At 49.4% G+C, this 26,965-nt stretch overlaps 1 protein-coding gene across 1 annotated transcript in view; it reads right to left on the reverse strand.

Moving 5' to 3' along the window:
• The window catches only part of LOC140425674 (uncharacterized), a 456,765-nt gene that overhangs the window by 346,733 nt on the left and 83,067 nt on the right, over positions 1–26,965 (reverse strand). Inside the window, exon 5 of the mRNA XM_072510172.1 lies at positions 8,674–8,730. Within this exon, the coding sequence (XP_072366273.1) occupies positions 8,674–8,730 (57 nt within the window). The remainder of the gene's footprint in view (positions 1–8,673; positions 8,731–26,965) is intronic.

Genomic DNA, 26,965 nt, shown 5'->3' on the forward strand with positions numbered 1-26,965 from the left:
TTTGGGACGAGCCTGCAGCTGCCCTTCGGTGAACGCAAACGAAGACACGGACATGTTAATGCGCGACGCTTTTGTGGCAGGTGTGCACTCCTCCCAAATTCGCCAAAGACTTCTAGAAAAAGAGTCGCTAGGACTCTCAGAGGCACGGGCCCTAGCAGCCTCCCTGGACGTGGCCACGCGAAACGCCCGCGCCTACGGCCCCGACCGCGCGGCAGCCCATTGGGCTCCATACGCACCCGTCGCGACAAACCCCCTCCCCCCCCCGCACAACCCACAGGCTTGTGCGGTCCAAACGACGAGTCGCACCGGGGGAGCCCGCTGCTATTTCTGCGGCCAGGCGAAACACCCCCGGCAGCGCTGCCCGGCCCGCGCAGCGACCTGTAAGAGCTGCGGGGAAAAGGGCCATTTCGCAGTTGTGTGCCGGTCCTGGGAGGTCGCCTCTGTCCCGGGAGAACAGGGAGCCCTGCACGCCGCTTACGCTCCCCAACCCCCCCTCCGGACCCCACGTATGACCCGCCGGCACTGCCAATGTGGGTCCCGACCACCGCTGTCCCCAAAGAAGAGGGAGCCCCGCGCGTTCCTGACGCTCCCCAACCCCAGCGCCCCATGTGCGATCCGCAGACGCCGCCATTTTGGGTCCCGGCCACCACGAGGGGAGGAGGGGCGCCGCCATCTTGGACCGCCCCAGACCTGTATGACGCATGGGGGCGGCCATTTTGTCCACTCCCGCCGCCATCTTGTGACCCCCCAGCCATGTGTGATGCATGGGGGCAGCCATTTTGTTCACCCCCGACGCCATCTTGGACGGCAACAACGGACCCCAGTATCGACGGCTCCACGGGGTTCGAGGCAGACGATCAACTACTACAACCACGTCTCGCCTCTATGACGCTGGACCAAGCTCGGCCCCGGACACTCCAGACGACGACGACAACTGTGCTAATAAACGGCCACGAAACACCATGCCTAGTCGACTCCGGGAGCACGGAGAGTTTTATCCACCCCGACACGGTAAGACGCTGTTCTTTGACCATCCGTCCCAGCGCACAAAAGATTTCCCTAGCTGCAGGATCCCACTCCGTACAGATCAAGGGATTCTGCATAGTTACCCTAACGGTGCATGGTAGGGAGTTCCAAAACTATAGGCTCTACGTCCTTCCCCAACTCTGCGCCCCCACATTACTGGGATTAGATTTCCAATGCAACCTACAGAGCCTAACCTTCAAATTCGGCGGCCCAATACCCCCACTCACTATATGCGGCCTCGCAACCCTCAAGGTGCAACCCCCGTCCTTGTTTGCAAACCTCACCCCGGATTGCAAACCTGTCGCCACTAGGAGCAGACGGTACAGCGCCCAGGACCGGACCTTCATTCGGTCCGAAGTCCAGCGGCTGCTAAAGGAAGGCATAATCCAGGCCAGCAATAGTCCCTGGAGAGCGCAGGTGGTGGTAGTAAAGACAGGGGAGAAGCAAAGGATGGTCATAGACTATAGCCAGACCATCAACAGGTACACACAACTAGACGCGTACCCTCTCCCCCGCATATCCGACATGGTCAATCGGATTGCCCAGTATAAGGTCTTCTCCACCGTGGACCTCAAGTCCGCCTACCATCAGCTCCCCATCCGCCCAAGTGACCGCAAGTACACAGCCTTCGAGGCAGACGGGCGATTATACCATTTCCTAAGGGTCCCATTTGGCGTCACAAACGGGGTCTCGGTCTTCCAAAGAGAGATGGACCGAATAGTTGATCAACACGGGTTGCGGGCCACGTTCCCGTATCTCGACAATGTAACCATCTGCGGCCATGATCAGCAGGACCACGACGCCAACCTCCAAAAATTCCTCCAGACCGCTAGAGCCTTGAACCTCACGTACAACGAGGACAAGTGTGTTTTTAGCACCAACCGGCTAGCCATCCTGGGCTACGTAGTGCGCAATGGGATAATAGGCCCCGACCCCGAACGTATGCGTGCCCTCATGGAATTTCCCCTCCCGCACTGCTCAAAAGCCCTAAAACGCTGCCTGGGGTTCTTTTCATTCTACGCCCAGTGGGTCCCCCAGTACGCAGACAAGGCCCGCCCCCTAATACAGACCACGACCTTCCCTCTGTCGACAGAGGCTTGCCAGGCCTTCAGCCGCATCAAAGCGGGTATCGCAAAGGCCACGATGCGCGCCATCGACGAGTCCCTCCCCTTCCAGGTCGAGAGCGACGCCTCCGACGTAGCTCTAGCGGCCACCCTTAACCAAGCGGGCAGACCCGTGGCCTTTTTCTCCCGAACCCTCCACGCTTCAGAAATCCGCCACTCCTCAGTGGAAAAGGAGGCCCAAGCCATAGTGGAAGCTGTGCGACATTGGAGGCATTACCTGGCCGGCAGGAGATTCACTCTCCTCACCGACCAACGGTCAGTAGCTTTCATGTTCGATAATGCACAGCGGGGCAAAATCAAGAACGACAAGATCCTAAGGTGGAGGATCGAACTCTCCACCTTCAACTACGAGATCTTGTATCGTCCCGGAAAGCTGAACGAGCCGTCCGATGCCCTATCCCGCGGCACATGTGCCAACGCACAAATTAACCGCCTCCAAACCCTCCACGAGGACCTCTGCCACCCCGGGGTCACTCGGTTTTACCATTTCATCAAGTCCCGCAACCTCCCATACTCTTTAGAGGAGGTCCGTACAGTCACAAGGAACTGCCACATCTGCGCAGAATGCAAACCGCATTTTTTCAGGCCGGATGGTGCGCACCTGATTAAGGCTTCCCGCCCCTTTGAACGCCTTAGTCTGGATTTCAAAGGGCCCCTCCCCTCCACCGACCGCAACACATACTTCCTTAATGTGGTGGATGAGTACTCTCGCTGCCCATTCGCCATCCCCTACTCTGACATGACCGCGGCCACAGTCATTAAAGCCCTGAACACCATCTTCACACTGTTCGGTTGCCCCGCATACGTCCACAGCGACAGGGGGTCCTCTTTCATGAGTGACGAGCTGCGCCAGTTCCTGCTCAGCAAGGGCATAGCCTCAAGCAGGACGACCAGCTACAACCCCCGGGGGAACGGGCAAGTAGAGAGGGAGAACGGCACGGTCTGGAAGACCGTCCTACTGGCCCTACGGTCCAGGGACCTCCCAGTTTCACGGTGGCAGGAGGTCCTCCCGGACGCTCTCCACTCCATCCAATCGCTATTGTATACGAGCACTAATCAAACGCCTCATGAGCGTCTCCTTGTCTTCCCTAGGAAGTCCTCCTCTGGAACGTCGCTGCCGACCTGGCTGGCGGCCCCAGGACCCATCTTGCTCCGAAAGCATTTGCGGGCACACAAGGTGGGCCCGTTGGTCGAAAGGGTTCACCTCCTCCACGCGAGCCCGCAGTACGCTTACGTGGAGTACCCCGACGGCCGACAGGACACGGTCTCCCTGCGAGATCTGGCGCCCGCCGGCAACACACACACCCCCCCGACACCATTCACCCAACCCCCCCCCTTCCTGCCACCGCCGCACCCCGCGACCGCCCCCTTCCCAGGAGGATCGGTCCCCCTCCCCCCAGGCCCGACCAAGAATAAAGCCCAAGCTGAAACCGGAAGGCTCCCGGAGACGGCAACACCGGAACAAACACCACCACCACCACCGGGGCCGAGGCGATCGACACGGATGACCAGACCGCCCGACCGACTCGTGGCGTCGAACTAAATCAATATATGGACTTTTCACAAGAACATTTTGCTTTTTCTCCCGATACCTTCTGTAAATAGTTGAAACAGGACAAAATTGTACATACTGTATTGCCATATGAATGTTTTCCCTCCCAGGACCAGCCCTGTAAACCCTTACAACCATGCGAAGCATCACCCCGCCGGGTTCATTTTGACAAGGGGTGAATGTGGTAGTATGTATTAGGGGTCATGTGGGACTGGAAGCCCTAATGTCATTGGCTGACAGATCCCGGGTCCTGGTTGGCCGTTGACCACTAGCTCCGCCCTGAAGGCGGAGTATAAGAAGCCGGAGTCCTCCCCCGCAGGCCAGTCTACTACCGAGCTGCAGGGGAACAAACACGCTTAATAAAGCCTCATCGACTTCACTCTATTCGTCTCTCGGAGTCGGTGTGCGCTACACCCCAGTAATAGGGCAGCGCAGAGATGGGGAAGGACATAGAGTTTAAAGTTAGTGTACTCTACGCCTTCTACAGTAAGGGTCGCGACACAGTACCCCCGGATTGCTACTGAATGTGATCCGGAAGCCAGGGAGATTTTCGGGTTCGAGGGTAAGATTGGGAAGGAGCAGCGCCTTACCGTATCTGGGTGTATGAAGCTGTCTGTGCTCCCAGAGTCGAAAAGACAGGCCGCCTCGTGCCTGTTGATCCGGACGGTCATCGTAGATTTTGTGAGGTGATGAGGCCGGGACTGGGCGAGCGTGATGGAGGCGAGTTTTGGAAGGCCGGTCGGAGGTAGCGGCGACCAGCGTATGACTGGGTGAGCAGGGGTCCAGGGAAGCTGCGGAGTGGCCCCAAGATGGCGGCCCCTGTGGGTCGCGCGTGGCTGGTGACATCGGGGATGGCGTTAAAGACGGCGGCCCCCATGGGTCGCACGTGGCGGCCGAAATCGAAGATGGCGACGAAGATGGCGGCGCCCACGGTTCGCATATGGCGGGTGGCGCGGCAGCTGGGGCAGCCCCGTAGTCTGATGTACGGGCTGCGGGCCACGTTCCCGTACTTAGATAATGTCACCATCTGCGGCCATGACCAGCAGGACCATGACGAAAACCTCCGGCACTTCCTCCACACCGCTAAACTCCTGAACCTCTCCTACAATAAGGAAAAATGCGTTATCTGCACAACCCGCCTAGCCATCCTTGGCTACGTTGTGGAAAATGGAGTTCAACCCCGACCGCATGCGTCCCTTCCTGGAACTCCCCCTCCCCCACTGCCCCAAGGCCCTGAAGAGATGGCTGGGATTCTTCTCTTACTACGCCCAGTAGGTCCCCAATTATGCGGACAAGGCCCATCCACTTATTAAATCCACCGTTTTTTCCCTGACGGCTGAGGCCCGCCTGACCATCAACCACATCAAGGCAGATATTGCCAAAGCCGCGATGCTCGCGGTGGACAAGTCCATTCCGTTCCAGGTGGAGAGCGATGCGTCGTACTTTGCGCTGGCCGCTACCCTCAACCAGGCGAGCAGACCCGTGGCTTTCTTCTCCCGTACCCTCCATGCCTCCGAAATTCGACACTCCTCCGTCGAAAAGGAACCCCAAGCCATTGTAGAAGCTGTGCGACATTGGAGGCATTACCTGGCCGGCAGGCGATTCACTCTCCTCATTGACCAACGGTCGGTTGCCTTCATGTTTAACAATACGCAGCGGGGCAAGATCAAGAAAGACAAGATTCTGAGGTGGAGGATCGAGCTCTCCACCTACAACTACGATATCTTGTATTGACCGGGGAAGCTCAATGAGCCCCCAGATGCCCTATCCCGCGGTACATGTGCCAGCGCACAAGTAGACCGACTCCAGGCCCTCCACAATGACCTCTGTCACCCGGGGGGTCACCCGTTCTTTTCACTTTATCGAGGCTCGCAACCTGCCTTACTCCATCGAGGAGGTCAGGACCGTGACCAGGGACTGCCAGGTCTGCGCGGAGCGCAAACCGCAATTCTATCGGCCGGATAGAGCACACCTGGTAAAGGCCTCTCGCTCCATTGAGCGCCTCAGCATCGATTTCAAAGGGCCCCTCCCCTCCACTGACCGTATCGTGTACTTCCTCAACATTATTGACGAATACTCAAGATTCCCCTTTGCCATCCCATGCCCTCACATGACCTCTGCCACCGTCATCAAGGCCCTGCACAGTCTTTTCACCTTGTTAGGGATCCCCACCTACATCCATAGCGATCGGGGTTCCTCCTTCATAAGCGACGAGTTGCGTCAGTTCCTGCTCAGCAAGGGCATCGCCTCCCGCAGGACGACCAGCTACAACCCCCGGGGCAACGGACAGGTGGCGAGGGAACACGCGACGGTCTGGAAGGCCGTCCTCCTGGCCCTATGGTATAGAAATCTCCCAGCCTCCCGCTGGCAGGAGGTCCTCTCCGATGCGCTCCACTCCATCCGGTCGCTCCTGTGTACTGCCACCAACGAGACCCCTCACGAGCGTATCCTTGCCTTCCCCAGGAAGTCCACCTCTGGGGTCTCGCTCCCGTCCTGGCTGACAGTCCCAGGGCCCGTCCTCCTCCGGAAGCATGCGAGGAGCCATAAATCAGATCCCCTCGTCGAGAAGGTCCTGCTCCTCCGTGCCAACCCACAATATGCCTACGTGGCACATCATGACCGGCAACAGGACACAGTCTCCCTCCGGGATTTGGCACCTGCAGGTTCCCCAGCGGCCATCAGCACCAACCCCGATCCTGCACCGTCTCCCTCCACCACTACCCAGCTACTTCAAGGTCTGGCACCCGCAGGCCCACCGGCGGCCATCACCACCACCACCCCCGCCCACACACCGCACCCCTCTCCACCGACTTAACTACTGGGTGAAGAAGAGAACGACGGGCTCCCGGACGCGCAGGTCTCGACACCGGTGCCCACACCACAGCCAGGGCTGAGGCAATCATGGCGGAAGGTCAAGGCTCCCGACAGACTTGATCTTTAAGTCCACTTCACCCCCACTGGACTCTTTTTTTTAACAGGGGGTGAATGTGGTAAATCACTGTATTGTGTGGTACTGTTCTACTGTTACATGCCTGGGCTTGTCCCTGCTGGGTCGGAACCACTGTAGTATATAATATGTGTATTGTGGGAAACTGCCACTGTATTATATGCAATGTGCTTGCTGCCTGCTGGCTCCGCCTCCCCTTGGGCTCGATATAAAGGTGGCTAATCTCTGCCGCTGCCTCAGTTCGGGATCCAAGGCCAGGAGGCTTTCCGTTTAGTTTATTAAAGCCTCAGTTACGTTCACCACTCGTCGTGTGTTCATTGATGGCATATCGCCTGGGTCACATTGAGATCCAAAAAGACGAGGTGTTGGGCGTCTTGAAAAATATTAAGGTAGATAAGTCCCCAGGGCCTGATGGGATCTACCCCAGAATACCGAAGGAGGCAAGAGAGGAAATTGCTGAGGCCTTGACAGAAATCTTTGGATTCTCACTGTTTTCAGGTGATGTCCCGGAGGACTGGAGAACAGCCAATGTTGTTCCTTTGTTTAAGAAGGGTAGCAAGGATAATCCCGGGAACTACAGGTGAGCCTTACGTCAGTGGTAGGGAAATTACTGGAGAGAATTCTTAGAGACAGGATCTACTCTTATTTGGAAGCAAGGGGTCGTAGTAGCGAGAGGCAGCACAGTTTTGTGAAGGGGAGGTCGTGTCTCACTAACTTGGTAGAGTTTTTCGAGGAGGTCACAAAGATGATTGATGCAGATAGGGCAGTGGATGTTGTCTATATGGACTTCACTAAGGCCTTTGACAAGGTCCCTCATGGTAGACTAGTACAAAAGGTGAAGTCACACGGGATCAGAGATGAGCTGGCAAGATGGATACAGAACTGGCTAGGTCATAGAAGTCAGAGAGTAGCAATGGAAGGGTGCTTTTCTGATTGGAGGGCTGTGACTAGTGGTGTTCCGCAGGGATCAGTGCTGGGAGCTTTGCTGTTCGTAGTATATATAAATGATTTTCCAGTGGAGGAAAATGTAACTGGTCTGATTAGTAAGTTTGCGGACGACACAAAGGTTGGTGGAATTGCAGATAGCGATGAGGACTGTCAGAGGATACAGCAGGATTTAGATCATTTGGAGACTTGGGGGGAGAGATGGCAAATGGAGTTTAATCCGGACAAATGTGAGGTCATGCATTTTGGAAGGTCTAATACAGGTCTGGAATATACAGTGAATGGTAGAACCCTCAAGAATATTGACAGTCAGAGAGATCTTGGTGTATAGGTCCACAGGTCACTGATAGGGGCAACACAAGTGGAGAAGGCAGTCAAGAAGGCATACAGCATGCTTGCCTTCATTGGCCGGGGCATTGAATATAAAAATTGGCAAGTCATGTTGCAGCTGTATCAAACCTTAGTTAGGCCACACTTGGAGTATACTGTTCAATTCTGGTCGCCACATTACCAGAAGGATGTGGAGGCTTTGGAGAGGGTGCAGAAGAGATTTACCAGGATGTTGCCTGGCATGGAGGGCATTAGCTATGAGGAGAGGTGGAATAAACTTGATTTGTTCTCACTGGAACGAAGAAGGTTGAGGAGAGACCTGATAGAGTGGATAGTCAGAGACTTTTTCCCAGGTTAGAGGGGACAATTATTAGGGGGCATAGGTTTAAGGTGCGAAGGGCAAGGTTTAGAGGAGATGTACGAGGCAGGTTTTTTTACACAGAGGGTAGTGTGTGCCTGGAACCCGTTGCCGGAGGAGGTGGTGGAAGCAGGGACGATAGTGACATTTTAGGGGCATCTTGACAAATACATGAATAGGATGAGAATAGAGGGATACGGAAGTGTAGAAGATTTTAGTTTAGACGGGCAGTATGGTCGGCGCAGGCTTGGAGGGCCGAAGGGCCTGTTCCTGTGCTGTACCTTTCTTTGTTCTTTGTTCTTTGATTGTTTTTTACTGGGAGCCCTTTCACACTATCACCGCGGAGCAATGTCAACAGACTAGCTCATTTCAAAAAGCTCAATGCTCTTACCTGCAATCTGTCCACTGGCGGTGATGTGAATTGGGGCATTGAACATGTTTGCTGCATCTGATATTAAAGATTAAAGAATTCAGATTAAACGTTACATGTCAAAACTGCAATTCAAAATATTCCCGCCCGAATCTAAGTGCTCCTTATGGATCGTATTTACAAAAGTGTTTTGCACTACTTATCTTGAACCGGAATAGACACTGGGGAATTAAGCATGGTTCTTGAACCCAATCCGGGATGAAATCACATCAATTACCTCAGGATAACTCTGCTGGTGCAGTGGGAAGGATATACCACAGAACGGCAGTGGGAAGGATATACCACAGGACCGCAGTGGGAAGGATATACCACAGGATGGCAGTGGGAAGGATATACCACAGGACCGCAGTGGGAAGGATATACCACAGGACGGCAGTGGGAAGGATATACCACAGGACGGCAGTGGGAAGAATATACCACAGGACGGCAGTGGGAAGGGTATACCACAGGACGGCAGTGGGAAGGATATACCACAGGACCGCAGTGGGAAGGATATACCACAGGACCGCAGTGGGAAGGATATACCACAGGACGGCAGTGGGAAGGATATACCACAGGACCGCAGTGGGAAGGATATACCACAGGACGGCAGTGGGAAGGATATACCACAGGACGGCAGTGGGAAGGATATACCACAGGACCTATCAAATCACTTCCACTCTGCTGTGGAAACTCAAGACTTCAAAGTTAAGCTCTGATTTCTGGAACATTGACACTTATTTTGTTCTGGTTGGAATGGCTGCTTCAAATCAGGCACCTTCCGAGCTTTTTATAAAACACCGATCTGCATGCCAGGAGGTCTAACGTAACCACCACGCACAGCGCAACATCTCATGACTCGTGAGAGACCGGTCAGTCGATTCAGGGGAGTTACGGGTTGTCCTCGGGAAGACCGGGCGGGGGGTTACTTCGGGGAGACCGTAAGAGAGTTGGATGCGATGTGGAGACATGTCACTGGTAATAGGGGTTGACACAGAGGTTGCTGGGTGCAAATTGGTGGAGATGGAGGGTGATTCAGGTCAGATCAGATGGAGTAGGGTGAGTCGAGGGAGATGAGGGTTGACCTGGGAATGACAGGGGGATGGTCGGTGTGATGGATGTTGGTGCGTGGGGACTTGGGTGACTTAGCATGGCTAATCCACGTAAACTGCACATCTTTGGTCTGTGGGAGGAAACCGGAGCACCCAAAAGAGCCCCACGCAGACACGGGGAGAACGTGCAACCTCCACACAGTTACCCAGGCCAGAATAGAACCAGGGTCTCTGGCGCTGTGAGGCAGCAGTGTTAACCTCTGTGCCACCGTGCCACAATGCATTCACAATAAGATAGGTGAATTAACAGCGTAAATAGATAGAAACAGTTATGATATAGTTACAATTAAAGAGATATGCCTGCTAGGTTACCAAGAATGGGAATGGACTTACGGAACACTAAGAGTGCGAGATAGAATGAATATGGAGAGGATGTTTAAACTAATGTGGCAGGGGGATGGGAACCGATGCAGGCAGTTGGAAGGTAGTAAAACAGGGACAGAAACAAAAGGCAGTACGGGGGAAAGTGTAAGGCAGAGAAGCCATAGTCAAAAATCAAAAAGGGCGACAGTACAAGGTACAGTGACTGAGGGGAGCTCAGTGAATAGGACCAGGAATACTAAAAGGAATAAAACGGGAAGTGAAAACATTAATGGTAAGCGACGCGGCAGGTTGTTACAGGAAGATATGGGTTCAACGACAAGGAAAATTAGGAGAAAGGTTAAGAGGAAATATAACTTAAGAGAGGTTACTGATCGAGGTGTTAAGATTCAGAACAGAGGTAAAAAAGCCAACATAAGTGTACTTTACCTGAATGCTCGTAGTATTCGGAATAAGGTAAATGAGTTGATGGCGCAAATCATCGTGAATGACTATGATTTAGTGGCCATTACTGAAACATGGTTAAAGGATGGTCACGACTGGGAGTTAAATATCCGAGGGTATCAAACTATTCGGAAGGACAGAGTGGATGGTAAGGGAGGTGGTGTAGCTCTGTTATTTAAGGATGACATCCGGGCAACAGTAAGGGATAACATCGGTGCTATGGAGGATAAGGTTGAATCCATTTGGGTGGAAATCAGGAATAGTAAGGCAAAAAAGTCACTGATAGGAGTAATCTATAGGCCACCAAATAGTAACATTATGGTGGGGCAGGCAATAAACAAAGAAATAACTGATGCATGTAGAAATGGTACAGCAGTTATCATGGGGGATTTTAATCTACATGTTGATTGGTTTAACCAGGTCGGTCAAGGCAGCCTTGAGGAGGAGTTTATAGAATGTATCCGCGATAGTTTCCTAGAACAGTATGTAATGGAACCTACGAGGGAACAAGCGGTCCTAGATCTGGTCCTGTGTAATGAGACAGGATTGATTCAGGATCTCATAGTTAGGGATCCTCTCGGAAGGAGTGATCACAATATGGTGGAATTTAAAATACAGATGGAGGGTGAGAAGGTAAAATCAAGCACTAGTGTTTTGTGCTTAAACAAAGGAGATTACAATGGGATGAGAGAAGAACTAGCTAAGGTAGACTGGGAGCAAAGACTTTATAGTGAAACAGTTGAGGAACAGTGGAGAACCTTCCAAGTGATTTTTCACAGTGCTCAGCAAAGGTTTATACCAACAAAAAGGAAGGACGGTAAAAAGAGGGAAAATCGACCGTGGATATCTAAGGAAATAAGGGAGAGTATCAAATTGAAGGAAAAAACATACAAAGTAGCAAAGATCAGTGGGAGACTAGAGGACTGGGAAATCTTTAGGGGGCAACAGAAAGCTACTAAAAAAGCTATAAAGAAGAGTAAGATAGATTATGAGAGTAAACTTGCTCAGAATATAAAAACAGATGGTAAAAGTTTCTACAAATACATAAAACAAAAAAGAGTGGCTAAGGTAAATATTGGTCCTTTAGAGGATGAGAAGCGGCACAAAGGTACACATTGTTTTCTTCTCTTTGAAGTTTTAATGTGAGTCATCCTAAAGTCTGTATAAAAGACAGATAGAAAGCACACATTAGTAAGCATTGCGCAGGTCAAGGAGACACAGCCTGAGTGAGAGTGATACAGACCGAGTGAGAATTTGGTAATTTGGTGCAGTGAGGTAATTCGGTGAAGAGTGGGACAAGGTGCTTTTTCCCTACTGTTTTGTTCTCTCTCTTTCGTCGGGCCTAATTTCGGGAGCCGTTCGGAGGAGGAGGAGCAGTCTCTGTGAGTATAAAAACCTAACGGAAACTTCCTGTTTTCCAGTTTTTTTTTCCAAAAGTGACGTCAGAGGGAAGCTGTGATCTGATTGGTTGATAGCAAATCTGCCCCAAATTAAAAAAAAAACACAGCTAAACTCATAAACTCAAATTAAACTAATTAATTAATTAGTGATGGCTGGTCAGGTGATGTGCTTGAGCTGCTTGATGTGGGAGCTGGCAGATCCCATTGCGAGCTGCAGCGACCACATCTGCAGTAAGTGTTGGCTGCTCGAAGAGCTCCTGCTCAGAGTTGATGAGCTGGAGTCTGAGCTTCAAACACTGAGGCACATCCGGGAGGGGGAGACTTACCTGGACACTGTGTTTCAGGAGGCAGTCACACCTGTCAGAGTAAGTAGTTTAAATCCTGCCAGTGGCCAGGGACAGCAGGGTGTGACTGCAAGTCAGGCAGGTAAAGGGAACCAGCAGTCAGGAACTCAGGAGCCTCAGCCCTTGACCCTGTCCAACAGGTATGAGGCACTTGCTCCCTGTGTGGATGGCGAACAGGGCTGCAGGAAGGATGAGTCAGCTGACCAAGGCACCATGGTTCAGCAGGCCATTCAAGGGGAGGGGGTAAATAGGCAAGTTGTAGTTGTAGGGGATTCTATTATCAGGGGGATAGATAGTATCCTTTGTGAACAGGATAAAGAGTCCCGCATGGTATGTTGCCTGCCCGGTGCTAGGGTGCGGGACATCTCTGACCGGCTTGAAAGGATACTGGAGAGGGAGGGGGAGGATCCAGTTGTTGTGGTCCATGTCGGTACCAACAACATAGGCAAGTCTAGGAAAGAGGACCTGTTTAGAGATTATAAAGAGCTAGGATTCAAATTAAAAAACAGGTCCTCAAGGGTCATAATCTCCGGATTACTGCCCGAGCCATGTGCAAATTGGCATAGGGAGGCAAGAATAAGGGAAGTTAACACGTGGCTGAAAGAGTGGTGTGGGAATGAGGGGTTCCTTTTCATGGGACACTGGCATCAGTTTTGGGACAGGGGGGACCTATACTGTTGGGATGGTCTCCACCTGAACCGAGCTGGGACCAGTGTTCTGGCGAAAAGAATAAATAGGGTGGTCAATAGGACTTTAAACTAAAGATTGGGGGGGAAGGGAAAGTCAGGGAACCAAGAGGTGAAGTAATCAGTGGGAAGCGTAGCTGCTTAGGAATACAAAAAAGCACGAAAAGACAAAACTCAGGAGAGGTTACGATAGTCCCCATCCCACAAAATATGACAGTGTATGGAAAGGCTCAGTAAACCAAGGTCCACCACACTAAGAAAACAAAAAGGGACGGTCAATAGAGAATTAAAGGTGCTATATTTAAATGCGCGCAGTGTACGGAACAAGGTAGATGAGCTTGTGGCCCAGATTGTGACTGGCAGGTATGATGTGGTAGGCATCACAGAGACATGGTTGCAGGGGGTTCAGGACTGGCATTTAAACATCCAGGGATTCACAACCTATCGAAAAGATAGGGAGGTGGGCAGAGGGGGCGGGGTTGCCTTGTTAATTAGGAATGAAATTAAATCAATAGCACTAAATGACATAGGTCAGATGATGTGGAGTCTGTGTGGGTAGAGTTGAGGAACCACAAAGGCAAAAAAACCATAATGGGGTTATGTCCAGGCCTCCTAACAGTGGTCAGGACCGGGGGCACAAAATGCACCACGAAATAGAAAGTGCATGTCAGAAAGGCAAGGTCACAGTGATCATGGGGGACTTCAATATGCAGGTGGACTGGGTAGATAATGCTGCCAGTGGACCCAAGGAAAGGGAATTCATTGAATGTTTACAGGAGGGCTTTTTGGAACAGCTTTTGATGGAGCCCACGAGGGAACAGGCCATTCTGGACTTAGTGTTATGTAATGAGCCAGACTTGATTAAAGATCTTAAAGTAAGGGAGCACTTAGGAGGCAGTGATCATAATATGGTAGAATTCAATCTCCAATTTGAAAGAAAGAAGGTAGAATCAGATGTAAAGGTGCTACAGTTAAATAAAGGTAACTACAGGGGCATGAGGGAGGAACTGACGAAAATCGACTGGGAGCAGAGCCTAGTGGGAAAGACAGTAGAACAGCAATGGCAGGAATTTCTGGGAGTAATTGAGGACACAGTACAGAGGTTCATCCCAAAGAAAAGAAAGGTTATCAGAGGGGGGATTAGGCAGCCATGGCTGACAAAGGAAGTTCGGGAATGCATCAAAGCAAAAGAGAAAGCCTATAATGTGGCAAAGAGTAGTGGGAAGTCAGAAGATTGGGAAGGCTACAAAAACAAACAGAGGATAACAAAGAGAGAAATAAGGAAAGAGAGGATCAAATATGAAGGTAGGCTAGCCAGTAACATTAGGAATGATAGTAAAAGTTTATTTAAATACATTAAAAACAAACGGGAGGCAAAAATTGACATTGGGCCGCTCCAAAATGACACTGGTAATTTTGTGATGGGAGACAAGGAAATAGCTGAGTAACTAAATAAGTACTTTGCATCAGTCTTCACAGTAGAAGACATGAGTAATATCCCAACATTTCCGGAGAGTCAGGGGGCAGAGTTGAATATGGTAGCCATCACAAAGGAGAAAGTGCTAGAGAAACTAAGAGGTCTAAAAATTGATAAATCTCCGGGCCCAGATGGACTACATCCTAGAGTTCTAAAGGAGATAGCTGAAGAAATAGTGGAGGCGTTAGTTATGATCTTTCAAAAGTTACTGGAGTCAGGGAAAGTCCCAGAGGATTGGAAAATCGCTGTTGTAACCCCCCTGTTCAAGAAGGGAACAAGGAAAAAGATGGAAAATTATAGGCCAAATAGCCTAACCTCGGTTGTTGGCAAGATTCTAGAATCCATTGTTAAGGATGAGATTTCTAAATTCTTGGAAGTGCAGGGTCAGATTAGGACAAGTCAGCATGGATTTAGTAAGGGGAGGTCGTGCCTGACAAACCTGTTAGAGTTCTTTGAAGAGATAACAAATAGGTTAGACCAAGGAGAGCCAATGGATGTTATCTATCTTGACTTCCAAAAGGCCTTTGATAAGGTGCCTCACGGGAGACTGCTGAATAAAATAAGGGCCCATGGTATTCGAGGCAAGGTACTAACATGGATTGACGATTGGCTGTCAGGCAGAAGGCAGAGAGTTGTAATAAAAGGTTCTTTTTCGGAATGGCAACCGGTGACGAGTGGTGTACCGCAGGGTTCAGTGTTGGGGCCACAGCTGTTCTCTTTATATATGAACGATCTCGATGACGGGACTGAGGGCATTCTGGCTAAGTTTGCCGATGATACAAAGATAGGTGGAGGGGCAGGTAGTATGGAGGAGGTGGGGAGGCTGCAGAAAGATTTAGACAGTTTAGGAGAGTGGTCCAAGAAATGGCTGATGAAATTCAACGTGGGCAAGTGCGAGGTCTTGCACTTTGGAAAAAAGAATAGAGGCATGGACTATTTTCTAAACGGTGACAAAATTCATAATGCTGAAGTGCAAAGGGACTTGGGAGTCCTAGTCCAGGATTCTCTAAAGGTAAACTTGCAGGTTGAGTCCGTAATTAAGAAAGCAAATGCAATGTTGTCATTCATCTCAAGAGGCTTGGAATATAAAAGCAGGGACGTACTTCTGAAGCTTTATAAAGCATTAGTTAGGCCCCATTTAGAATACTGTGAGCAATTTTGGGCCCCACACCTCAGGAAGGACATACTGGCACTGGAGCGGGTCCAGCGGAGATTCACACAGATGATCCCAGGAATGGTCGGCCTAACATACGATGAACATCTGAGGATCCTGGGATTATATTCATTGGAGTTTAGGAGGTTGAGGGGAGATCTAATAGAAACTTACAAGATAATGAATGGCTTAGATAGGGTGGATGTAGGGAAGTTGTTTCCATTAGCAGGGGAGACTAGGACCCGGGGGCACAGCCTTAGAATAAAAGGGAGTCACTTTAGAACAGAGATGAGGAGAAATTTCTTCAGCCAGAGAGTGGTGGGTCTGTGGAATTCATTGCCACAGAGGGCGGTGGAGGCCGGGACGTTGAGTGTCTTTAAGACAGAAGTTGATAAATTCTTGATTTCTCGAGGAATTAAGGGCTATGGAGAGAGAGCGGGTAAATGGAGTTGAAATCAGCCATGATTGAATGGTGGAGTGGACTCGATGGGCCGAATGGCCTTACTTCCGCTCCTATGTCTTATGGTCTTATGGTCTAAGGGAGATTTAATAATGGGAGATGAGGAAATGGCTGAGGAACTGAACAGGTTTTTTGGGTCGGTCTTCACAGTGGAAGACACAAATAACATGCCAGTGACTGATGGAAATGAGGCTAGGACAGGTGAGGACCTTGAGAGGATTGTTATCACCAAGGAGGTAGTGATATGCAAGCTAATGGGGCTAAAGGTAGACAAGTCTCCTGGACCTGATGGAATGCATCCCAGAGTGCTAAAAGAGATGGCTAGGGAAATTGCAAATGCACTAGTGATAATTTACCAAAATTCACTAGACTCTGGGGTGGTCCCGGCGGATTGGAAATTAGCAAACGTGACACCACTGTTTAAAAAAGGAGGTAGGCAGAAAGCAGGTAATTATAGGCCAGTGAGCTTAACTTCGGTGGTAGGGAAGATGCTGGAATCTATCATCAAGGAAGAAATAGCGAGGCATCTGGATGGAAATTGTCCCATTGGGCAGACGCAGCATGGGTTCATAAAGGGCAGGTCGTGCCTAACTAATTTAGTGGAATTTTTTGAGGACATTAACAGTGCAGTAGATAATGGGGAGCCAATGGATGTGGTATATCTGGATTTCCAGAAAGCCTTTGACAAGGTGCCACACAAAAGGTTGTTGCATAAGATAAAGATGCATGGCATTAAGGGGAAAGTAGTAGCATGGATACAGGAATGGTTAATTAATAGAAAGCAAAGAGTGGGGATTAATGGGTGTTTCTCTGGTTGGCAATCAGTAGCTAGTGGTGTCCCTCAGGGATCAGTGTTGGGCCCACAACTGTTCACAATTTACATCGATGATTTGGAGTTGGGGACCAAGGGCAATGTGTCCAAGTTTGCAGACGACACTAAGATAAGTGGTAAAGCAAAAAGTGCAGAGGATACTGGAAGTCTGCAGAGGGATTTGGATAGGCTAAGTGAATGGGCTAGGGTCTGGCAGATGGAATACAATGTTGACAAATGTGAGGTTATCCATTTTGGTAGGAATAACAGCAAAAGGGATTATTATTTAAGTGATAAAATATTAAAACATGCTGCTGTGCAGAGAGACCTGGGTGTGCTAGTGCATGCGTCGCAAAAAGTTGGGTTACAGGTGATTAAGAAGGCAAATGGAATTTTGGCCTTCATTGCTAGAGGGATGGAGTTTAAGACTAGGGAGGTTCTGCTGCAATTGTATACGGTGTTAGTGAAGCCACACCTGGAGTATTGTGTTCAGTTTTGGTCTCCTTACTTGAGAAAGGACGTACTGGCACTGGAGGGTGTGCAGAGGAGATTCACTAGGTTAATCCCAGAGCTGAAGGGGTTGGATTATGAGGAGAGGTTGAGTAGACTGGGACTGTACTCATTGGAATTTAGAAGGATGAGGGGGGATCTTATAGAAACATATAAGAATATGAAGGGAATAGATAGGATAGATGCGGGCAGGTTGTTTCCACTGGCGGGTGAAAGCAGAACTAGGGGGCATAGCCTCAAAATAAGGGGAAGTAGATTTAGGACTGTGTTTAGGAGGAACTTCTTCACCCAAAGGGTTATGAATCTATGGAATTCCTTGCCCAGTGAAGCAGTAGAGGCTCCTTCATTAAATGTTTTTAAGATAAAGATAGATAGTTTTTTGAAGAATAAAGGGATTAAGGGTTATGGTGTTCGGGCCGGAAAGTGGAGTTGAGTCCACAAAAGATCAGCCATGATCTCATTGAATGGTGGAGCAGGCTTGAGGGGCCAGATGGCCTACTCCTGCTCCTAGTTCTTATGTTATTATGTTCTTATGTTCTTATGTTTCCACTAGTAGGAGAAACTCAAACCCGAGGACACAGATTCAGACTAAAGGGACGATCCTTTAAAACAGAGATGAGGAGGAAATTCTTCAACCAGAGGGTGGTGAATCTGTGGAACTCTTTGCCGCAGAAGGCTGTGGAGGCCAAATCACTGAGTGCTGTTAAGACAGAGATAGATAGGTTCTTGATTAATAAGAGATCAGGGGTTATGGGGATAAGGCAGGAGAATGGGGATGAGAAAAATATCAGCCATGATTGAATGACAGAGCAGACTCGATGGGCCGAGTGGCCTAATTCTGCTCCTATGTCTTATGGTCTCTGGTCTTATGTGGCGACCAGAACTGCGCACAATATTCTAATTGTTGCCTCACCAGTGTTTTATACAATTCTAACATTATATCCTTACTTTTATAGTCTCTAACTCTGCCAATTCCATATGTTTTCTTCACAACTTTGTCTTCTTGAACTGCTATCTTTCGGGACCTGTGTACCTGTACGCCAAGATCTCTCACTTCACCTACCCCTCTTCATATATTCCCATTTATTGTGTACTCCCTACAACTGTCCGACCACCCGAAATGCTGACCTCACACTTCTCGGTGTTAAATCCCGGCTGCCACGTTATCGCCCATTCCACCAATCCATCTATATCATTCTGGAGATTATAGCTATCCCCTACACTGTGCACCACTCGGGCAATCTTTGCCTCATCTGCAAATTTCCCAATCATGCTCCCCACGTGCACGTCCAAATCGTTAATATATAACACAGTTAGGGGCCCAACACCAAGAATGTGGAACACCACTTGAAATAACTTTCTAATTGCAAGGGCATCCATCGACTATTACCCTTTGTTTCCTGTTACTAAGACAACTTTTTATCCAGTTTACCACATTGCCCTGTATCCCAAGGGCTTTGTTGACCAATCTGCCAATGTGGAACTTTGTCAAATGCCTTGCTAAAATCCATGTACACCACATCTACTGCGCTACCTTCATCAGCCCTTCTTGTCACTTCCTCAAAGAATTGGATCAAGTTGTGAGGCAAGACCTTCCTTCAACAAATCCATGCTGACTATCCCTGACTAGCCCATGGCTTTTTATGTGACAGTTAATCTGATCTCAGGATTGATTCTACTAATTCCCCAACCACTGACATAAGTGTTATGGGTCCGGGTTTACAGAACCACAAAGTGTTTCATGGAGTTCAACCGACCCACAACTTTTAATAGATTGTGGTGTGGGAAGCACACGGCATACTGTCCAGGTGTAATACAGCAGAAATGGACAAGTGGTTTTTAAAACAAAACAATGTTTATTCTATGAACTCAAGTTAACCCTTTTAAACCAAACATAGAATATCTTAACACCCATTACTTCAAAGATAACCCCAAAAGACTACAACACTAAATAATCCTTCAAACTATTCCTTTAAACATCCAAAAGACTTCAAACCTTCAAAAATAGGAGCATATTAGATTACATTCAATATATTTATAGTCTTTGGATTGCAGAAATCAACAGACCAGCTCTGTGTTTCTTCCTACAGCTCACAGCAAAACACACAGACGCTCCCAGCTGCGTTCTCAAACTGAAACTCAAAAGGCAGAAGTGAACTCAGCTCCCCCCACCCTCTGACATCACTTCAGTAATATGATCAGCTCCATTTCTTAAAGGTACATTGCTTAAACATCTATTTCTTAAAGGTACTCTCACATGACAAAAGACTAACTGGCCTATAATTGTTCAACATTTCTTTTGATCCCTTTTTAAACAATAGAACCACGTTTGCATTTCTCCAGCCCTCCGGTACCTCCCCTGTGTCAAATGAGGATTGGAAAATCATCCTCAGATCATCTGCTATCTCCTCCCTGATTTCCTTCAGTAGCCTCAGAAATAATCCATCCGGCCCTGGCGACTTATCAACTTTCCAGGATTTCAATCCTTCGAGTACTTCCTCTCTCTTTATGATTATCTCATCCAGTATCTCACAATGTTCCTCCTGGACTATTGTATCTCAATCATCCATTTCCTTTGTAAACACGGAGACACAGCCGGGATTCTCCTTTCGGGGCGGCGGGGCAGGATTCGCGACGCCCCCCGGGGATCCTCCGACCCGGTGGGCGAGGGGTTGGAGAATCCCGCTAAACATATTCATTTAAAACCTTTCCCACAGCCTCTGCATCTACACACAAGTTCCCCTCTTCATCCCTGATAGGCCCCACCTTTTCCTTAACTAACCTTTTACCATTAATATGTTGGTGAAACATATTTGAATTTTCTTTAACTTTACTTGCTAATCTTTTTTCATGCTCTGATATGATAGAATTCTTCATAAAGATGGAGAGTGAAGTAGTTGAATCTAAAACTAGGGTCTATAATCTAACCAAAGGGAACTATGAGGATGTAGGATACAAATTGACAAAGATAGATTTGGGAACCTTACTAAAGGGCTGGACCATGGGTCGATAATGGTTCATATTTAAAGAATGTGTGGATGAATTATAACAATTACTCATTTCTGTCTGGCACCACAATAGAAGAGGAAAGATGGTTAAGCCGTGGCTTTCAAAAGAAATTAGAAATAATATTAAATCCAAAAAGGAGATATATAACATTTCCAGAAAAAGCAGCAAGCTTGAGGATTGGGAGCATTTTAGAATTTTAGAACACATAAGGGCACAAATAACTTCCGAGATATGTTTGAAAACTAAGGACCCAGTTAGAGGGTGGAATTGAAGGAAATCAGTATTAGTAAGAAAATGGTGCTGGGGAGATCAATGGGGTTAAAGGCTGAAAAGTCTCCAGGCCTGATCTACATCCCAGAGTAATATAGGGAGTGGCCCTGGAAATATTGGATGCATTGGTGGTCATCTCCCAAAATTCTACAGACTCTGGGACAGTTCCTCTGGATTGGAGGGTGGCAAATGTAACCACACGATTGCAAAATGGAGGGAGAGAGAAGAAAGGGAGAACTTCAGACCAGTTAACCTGACATCAGTCGTGGGGAAGATGCTAGAGTCTATTATAATACAGGATAACAGAACATCTGGAAAGCATCAATGGGATTGAACAAAACCAGCATGAAAGACAAATCATGCTGAATAAACTTCCTGGAGATTTTTGAGCATGTAACTAGTAGAATAGATAAGGGAGAACCAGTGGATGTGGTGTATTCGGCTTTTGATAAGTTCCCACATAAGAGGTTCGTGAGCAAAATTAAAGCACATGAGTTTGGGAGTAATGTATTCGCATGGATCGAGAATTGGTTCACAGACAGGAAAAATAAGAACATAAGAACTAGGAGCAGGAGTAGGCCATCTGGCCCCTCGAGCCTGCTCCACCATTCAATGAAATCATGGCTGATCTTTTGTGGACTCAGCTCCACTTTCCGGCCCGAACACCATAACCCTTAATCCCTTTATTCTTCAAAAAACCCAAGAAACAGACAGTCAAAATAAATGGGTCTTTATCCGAGTGGCAGGCAGTGACTAGTGGGGTAACGCAGGGGTCAGTGCTTGGACCCCAGTTGTTCACAATGTTTCTAAATTACCTGGATGAGAGAACCAAATGTAACATTTCCACGTTTGCTGATGACACAAAATTGGGCAGAATTGTGAGTTGTGAGGAGGATGCAAGGAGGCTTCAAGGTGATTGAGCCAAGTTGAGTGAGTGGACAAACACATGGCAGATGTAGTATAATGTGACAAAATGTGAACTTATACACTCAGAGTGCTTTTAAATGGCGATATATTGGGAAGTGTGGATGTACAAAGGGATCTGGGTGTCTTGTACACCAATCACTGAAAGTGGAGATGCAGGGGGCAGCAGGGTGGCGCAAGTGGATAGCACGGTTGCCTCACAGCGCCGAGGTCCCAGGTTCGATCCCGGCTCTGGGTCACTGTCTGTGTGGAGTTTGCACATTCTCCCCGCGTTTGCGTGGGTTTCGTCCCCACAACCCAAGAAGATGTGCAGGCTAGGTGGATTGGCCACGCTAAATTGCCCCTTAATTGGAAAAAAATGAATTGGATACACTAAATTTATTTTAAAATAGAAAGTGGAGGTGCAGGTGCTGCAAGCAATTAGGAAGGCAGCGGTATGTTTGCTTTCATTGGAAGAGGACTTGAGTTCAGAAGTAGGGATGTCTCACTGCAGTTATACAGGGCCTTGGGGACACCACATCTGGAGTATTACGGACTGTTCCAGCCTCCTACCTAAGAAAGAATAAACTTGCCATGGAGAGAGTACAGCGGATGTTCACTCAGCTGGTACTGGGTTGATGGAAATGTTATAGAGTCATAGATGTTTACAGCCCGGAAACAGGCCCTTCGGCCCAGCTTGTCCATGCCGCCCAGTTTCTATCACTAAAGCTAGTCCCACTTGCCCACATTTGGCCCAAATCCCTCTATACCCACCCTGCCCATGTAATTGTCTGTTTTTTAAAGGAAAACATTGTACCCGCCTCTACCACTGCCCCTGGCAGCTCGTTCCAGATGCTCACCACCCTCTGTGTGAAGAAATTTCCACTCTGGTCTCTTTTATATCTCTCCCCTCTCACCTTAAACCTATGTCCTCTAGTTCTAGACTCCTCTACCTTTGGGAAAAGATGTTGACTATCTATCTTGTCGATGCTCCTCATTATTTTATAGACCTCTGTAAGATCACCCCAAGCCTCCTACGCTCCAGGGAAAACAGTCCCAGCCTATCCAGCCTCTCCTTATAACTCAGACCTTCAAGTCCTAGTAGCATCCTGGTAAATCTGGTAGCATCCTGGTAAATCTGGTAGCCTCCTGGTAAATCTGGTAGCATCCGGGTAAATCTGGTAGCCTCCTGCTTGCACCCCCTTTTCAGGAAGAGCATTTCAGAGACTCTCAACCCTCAGGAATAGTTTCACCTCATCTCCATTTTAAATAGGTGACCCGATATTTTTAAACAGTGACCCGCAGTTCTAGATTCTCCCACAAATCATATAGAATTATATAGAATCCCTACAGTGCAGAAGGTGGCCATTCGGCCCATTGAGTTTCTGCTGACCCTTCGAATGAGCACTCTCCCTCTGTCCGCCCCTCCCTATCTCCGTAACCCCATAATCTAACTTGCACATCCCTGCACACTGAGGGACAATTGATCATGGCCAATCCACCCATCTTTGGACTGCAAGAGGAAACGGAGCAGACACGGGGAGAACGTGCAAACTCACACAGACAGTGACCCAAGACCAGAATTGAACCCAGGTCCTTGGCACTGAGAGGTTCTATGAGGAGACACTAGTTCGACTGCGCCTGTATTCACTAGAGTTTTGAAGGATGAGAGGAGATTTGATTGAAATGTGTAAATTTCTAACCGGGCAGGACAGACTAGATGCAGGAGGATGTCTTCGCTTGTTGGGGAATCGAGAACCAGGGGACGCAGTCGCAGGATACATGGACCATTTAGGACAGAGATGAGAAACAATTCTTCATTCAAAGGGTTGTGACCCAGTGGAATTTTTTACCACAAAAGGCTATGGAGGCCAAGTCACTGAATATATTCAAGGAAGATGTAGATAATATTTAGATTTTAGATTTTTTTTTTTAGATTTTAATGGAATCAAGGGGTATTCGGAGAAAGCAGAAATATGGGGCGGGATTTTCCCTGACCCGGCGGGGCGGGGGGTCCCGGCGGGACGGAGTGGTGTGAACCACTCCGGCGCCGGGCCGCCCCAAAAGTGCGGAATCCTCCGCACCTTCAGGCGCTAGGCCGGCCCCGGAGTGGTTTGCGCCACGCCGGCCGGCGGGGAAGGGGCTTGGCGCCACGCCAACCGGTGCCGAAGGGCCTCGACCGGCGGGCACGAGTTGGCGCATGCGCGGGAGCGCCAGCGTGTGCTGGCGTCTTCGCAGCGCATGCGCAGGGGGGGATCATCTCCCCGTCGGCTATCGCGGAGGACCACAGCGGCCGACGAGGAACAATAGAGTGCCCCCACGGCACAGGCCCGCCCGCGGATCCGTGGGCCCCGATCGCGGGTCAGGCCAATGTGGGGGCACCCCCCGGGGCCACATCCCTCCGCACCCCCCCGAGGACCCCGGAGGCCGCTCGTGCAGCCAGGTCCCACCGGCAAATATCTGGTGTAATATGCGCCAGCGGGATTGGCCGAAAACAGGTGGCCACTCGGCCCATCGCGGGCCGGAGATTCGCCAGGGAGGCCGCCGACAGCGGCCGCCGACCAACATGGCACGATTCTCGCCCCCGCCAAATCCCCGACACCGGAGAATTCGGCAGCCGCGGGGGGCGGGTTTCACGCCGCCCCCCGCCGATTCTCCGACCCGTCAGGGGGTCGGAGAATCCCACCCGTGGCATTTTATTACTAACCCAGACCAGACCCCAACAGTTGCTAGGATACCAGACAGAAGCCCCAATACCTTATTTTAATTTGTAAGACGGTGAGGAAAGGATACTTCACTCCTGGAGCGATTCCACGCACAAATGGGGACATGGGGTGAAATATTCAGGTATCGGCGCGATGTCCGCCGACCGGCGCCAAAAACAGCGCAATTCAGTCCGGCATCGCGCCGCCCCAAAGGTGCGGAATGCTCCGCATCTTTACCGGCCAAGTCCTAACCTTGAGGGGCTAGGCCCGCGCCGGACTGATTTCCGCCCCGCCATGGATCGATCCAACTGGCGCGGCGCAATTCCCGCCCCCGCCGAATCTCCGGTGCCGGAGAATTCGGCAACCGGCGGGGGTGGGATTCACGCCAGCCCCCGAAGGTTCTCACCCGGAGCAGGACAAACAAGGCGAGGGAATACATGATAAAACGGAAAGCACCGAGGGTCAAAGGGATCTTGGTGAGCATGTAGACTGGTCCCTCATGGAAGCAGAGCAGATGGACACAGTGATTAAGAAGGCTGTTGGTATACTTGCCTTTATTAGCCAAGGCATAGAGTTTAAGAGCAGGGATGTTATGCTGGAATTGTGTAGAAAGTTGGTTAGGCCCCAGCGAGAGTATTTTGTGCAGTTCTGGAATCCACATCATAGGAATGATGCGATAGGACAGGAAAGGGTGCAGAGGATGTTGCCTGGGCTGGGGAGTTTTAGTTATCGCGGAATCACAGAATACTACAGTGCAGACGATGCCCTTCGGCCCATTGAGTCTGCCCCAAAGCATGAAAGGCCCTGACCTGCCCACCTAATCCCACTTGCCAGCACTTGGCCTATAGCCTTGAATGTTATGATGTGCCAAGTACTCACTCAGGTACTTTTTAAAGGATGTGAGGCAACCCGCCTCTACCACCCTCCCAGAAAGTGAGTTCCAGACCATCACCACTCTCTGGGTAAGAAAGTTTTTCCTCAAATCCCCCCTAAACCTCCCAACCCTCACTTTGACTTTGTGTCCCCTCGTAACTGATCTTCAACTAAGGGGAAGAGCTGCTCCCTATCCACCCAGTCCATGCCCCTCATAATCCTCAATCAGGTCACCCCTCAGTCTTCTCTGCTCCAGAGAAAATACCCCAAGTCTATCCACCTCTCTTTATAACTTAAATGTTCCATCCCAGGCAACATTCTTCTCTGCACCCCCTCCAGTGCAATCACATCCTTCCTATAATGTGGCGACCAGAATTGCACACAGTACTCCAGCTGTGGCCTCGCCACAGTTCTACACAGCTCCACCATGACCTCCCTGCTTTTGTAGTCTAGGCCCCGATTGATACAAGCGAGTTTCCCGTATGCCTGTTTCACCACCCGATTAACCTGCACTTCTGCCTTCAGAGATCGAAAGACAAACACGCCAAACTTCCTTTGTTCTTCAGAACTTTCCAGTGTCAGACCTCTCATTGAATATTTCCTTGTTAAATTACTCCTTCCAAAGTGTATCACCTCACACTTTTCAGGGTTAAATTCCATCTGCCACTTATCCGCCCATTTGACCATCCCGTCGATATCTTCTGGTACCCAAGACTCTCAACCTCACTGTTAACCACCCGGCCAATCTTTGGTCATCCGCAAACTTACCGATCCTACCCCCCACATAGTTATCTATGTCATTTAATAAAATGACAAACAATAGGGGACCCAGCACAGATCCCTGTGGTACCCCACTGGACACTGGCTTCCAGATACCAAAGCAGACATTTGTCAGCGGCCTCTGTCTCCTACCGCTAAGCCAATTATGAATCCACCGTATCAAATCACCCTGTAACCCATGTGCATTTGCCTTCTTTATAAGTCTCCCATGTGGGACCTTGTCAAAGAATTTGCTGAAACCCATGTGAAGCACATCAACTGCACTCCCCTCATCTAATTGCACAAAATGTTCAATCAAATTTGTTGGGCATGACCTCCCTCTGACAAAGCCATGCTGACTATTCCTGATCAAACTGTGCCTTTCCAAGTGGAGATGTGGATTCTCTTCTTCAGAATCTTCCCAGCAGGAGGCAGTGATGCAGCGGTATTGTCACTGAACTAGTCATCCAGAGCCCAGGGTAATGCCCTGGGTTCACATCCCACCAGAGCAGTGGTGGCATTTGAATTCAATAAAAATCTGGAATTAAAAGTCTAATAAGGCTCATGAAACCATTGTTGATTGTTGTAAAAATCCATCTGGTTCACTTGTGTCCTTCAGGAAAGGAAATCTGTCAACTTTACCTGGCCTGGCCTACATGTGACTCCAGACCCACAGCAATGTGGTTGACTCTTAAATACCCTCAGGAATGGGTAACAATTGTTGGCTCAGCCAGCGACACCCACGTCCCGTGAACAAATTAAAAAAACACTGATGTGAGACTCACTGGTCTATAGTTTATCATAGAATCATAGAATTTACAGTGCAGAAGGAGGCCATTCGGCCCATCGAGTCTGCACCGGCCCTTGGAAAGAGCACCCCACTCAAGCACACACCTCCTCCATCCCATCCCCCTTATCCCAGTAACCCCAATTAATCTTTTTGGACACTAAGGGCAATTTATCATGGCCAATCCACCTAACCTGCACATCTTTGGACTGTGGGAGGAAACCGGAGCACCCGGAGGAAACCCACGCAG

Source organism: Scyliorhinus torazame, chromosome 6 (assembly GCF_047496885.1).
Source record: "Scyliorhinus torazame isolate Kashiwa2021f chromosome 6, sScyTor2.1, whole genome shotgun sequence".
NCBI classification, from domain to species: Eukaryota; Metazoa; Chordata; class Chondrichthyes; order Carcharhiniformes; family Scyliorhinidae; genus Scyliorhinus; species Scyliorhinus torazame.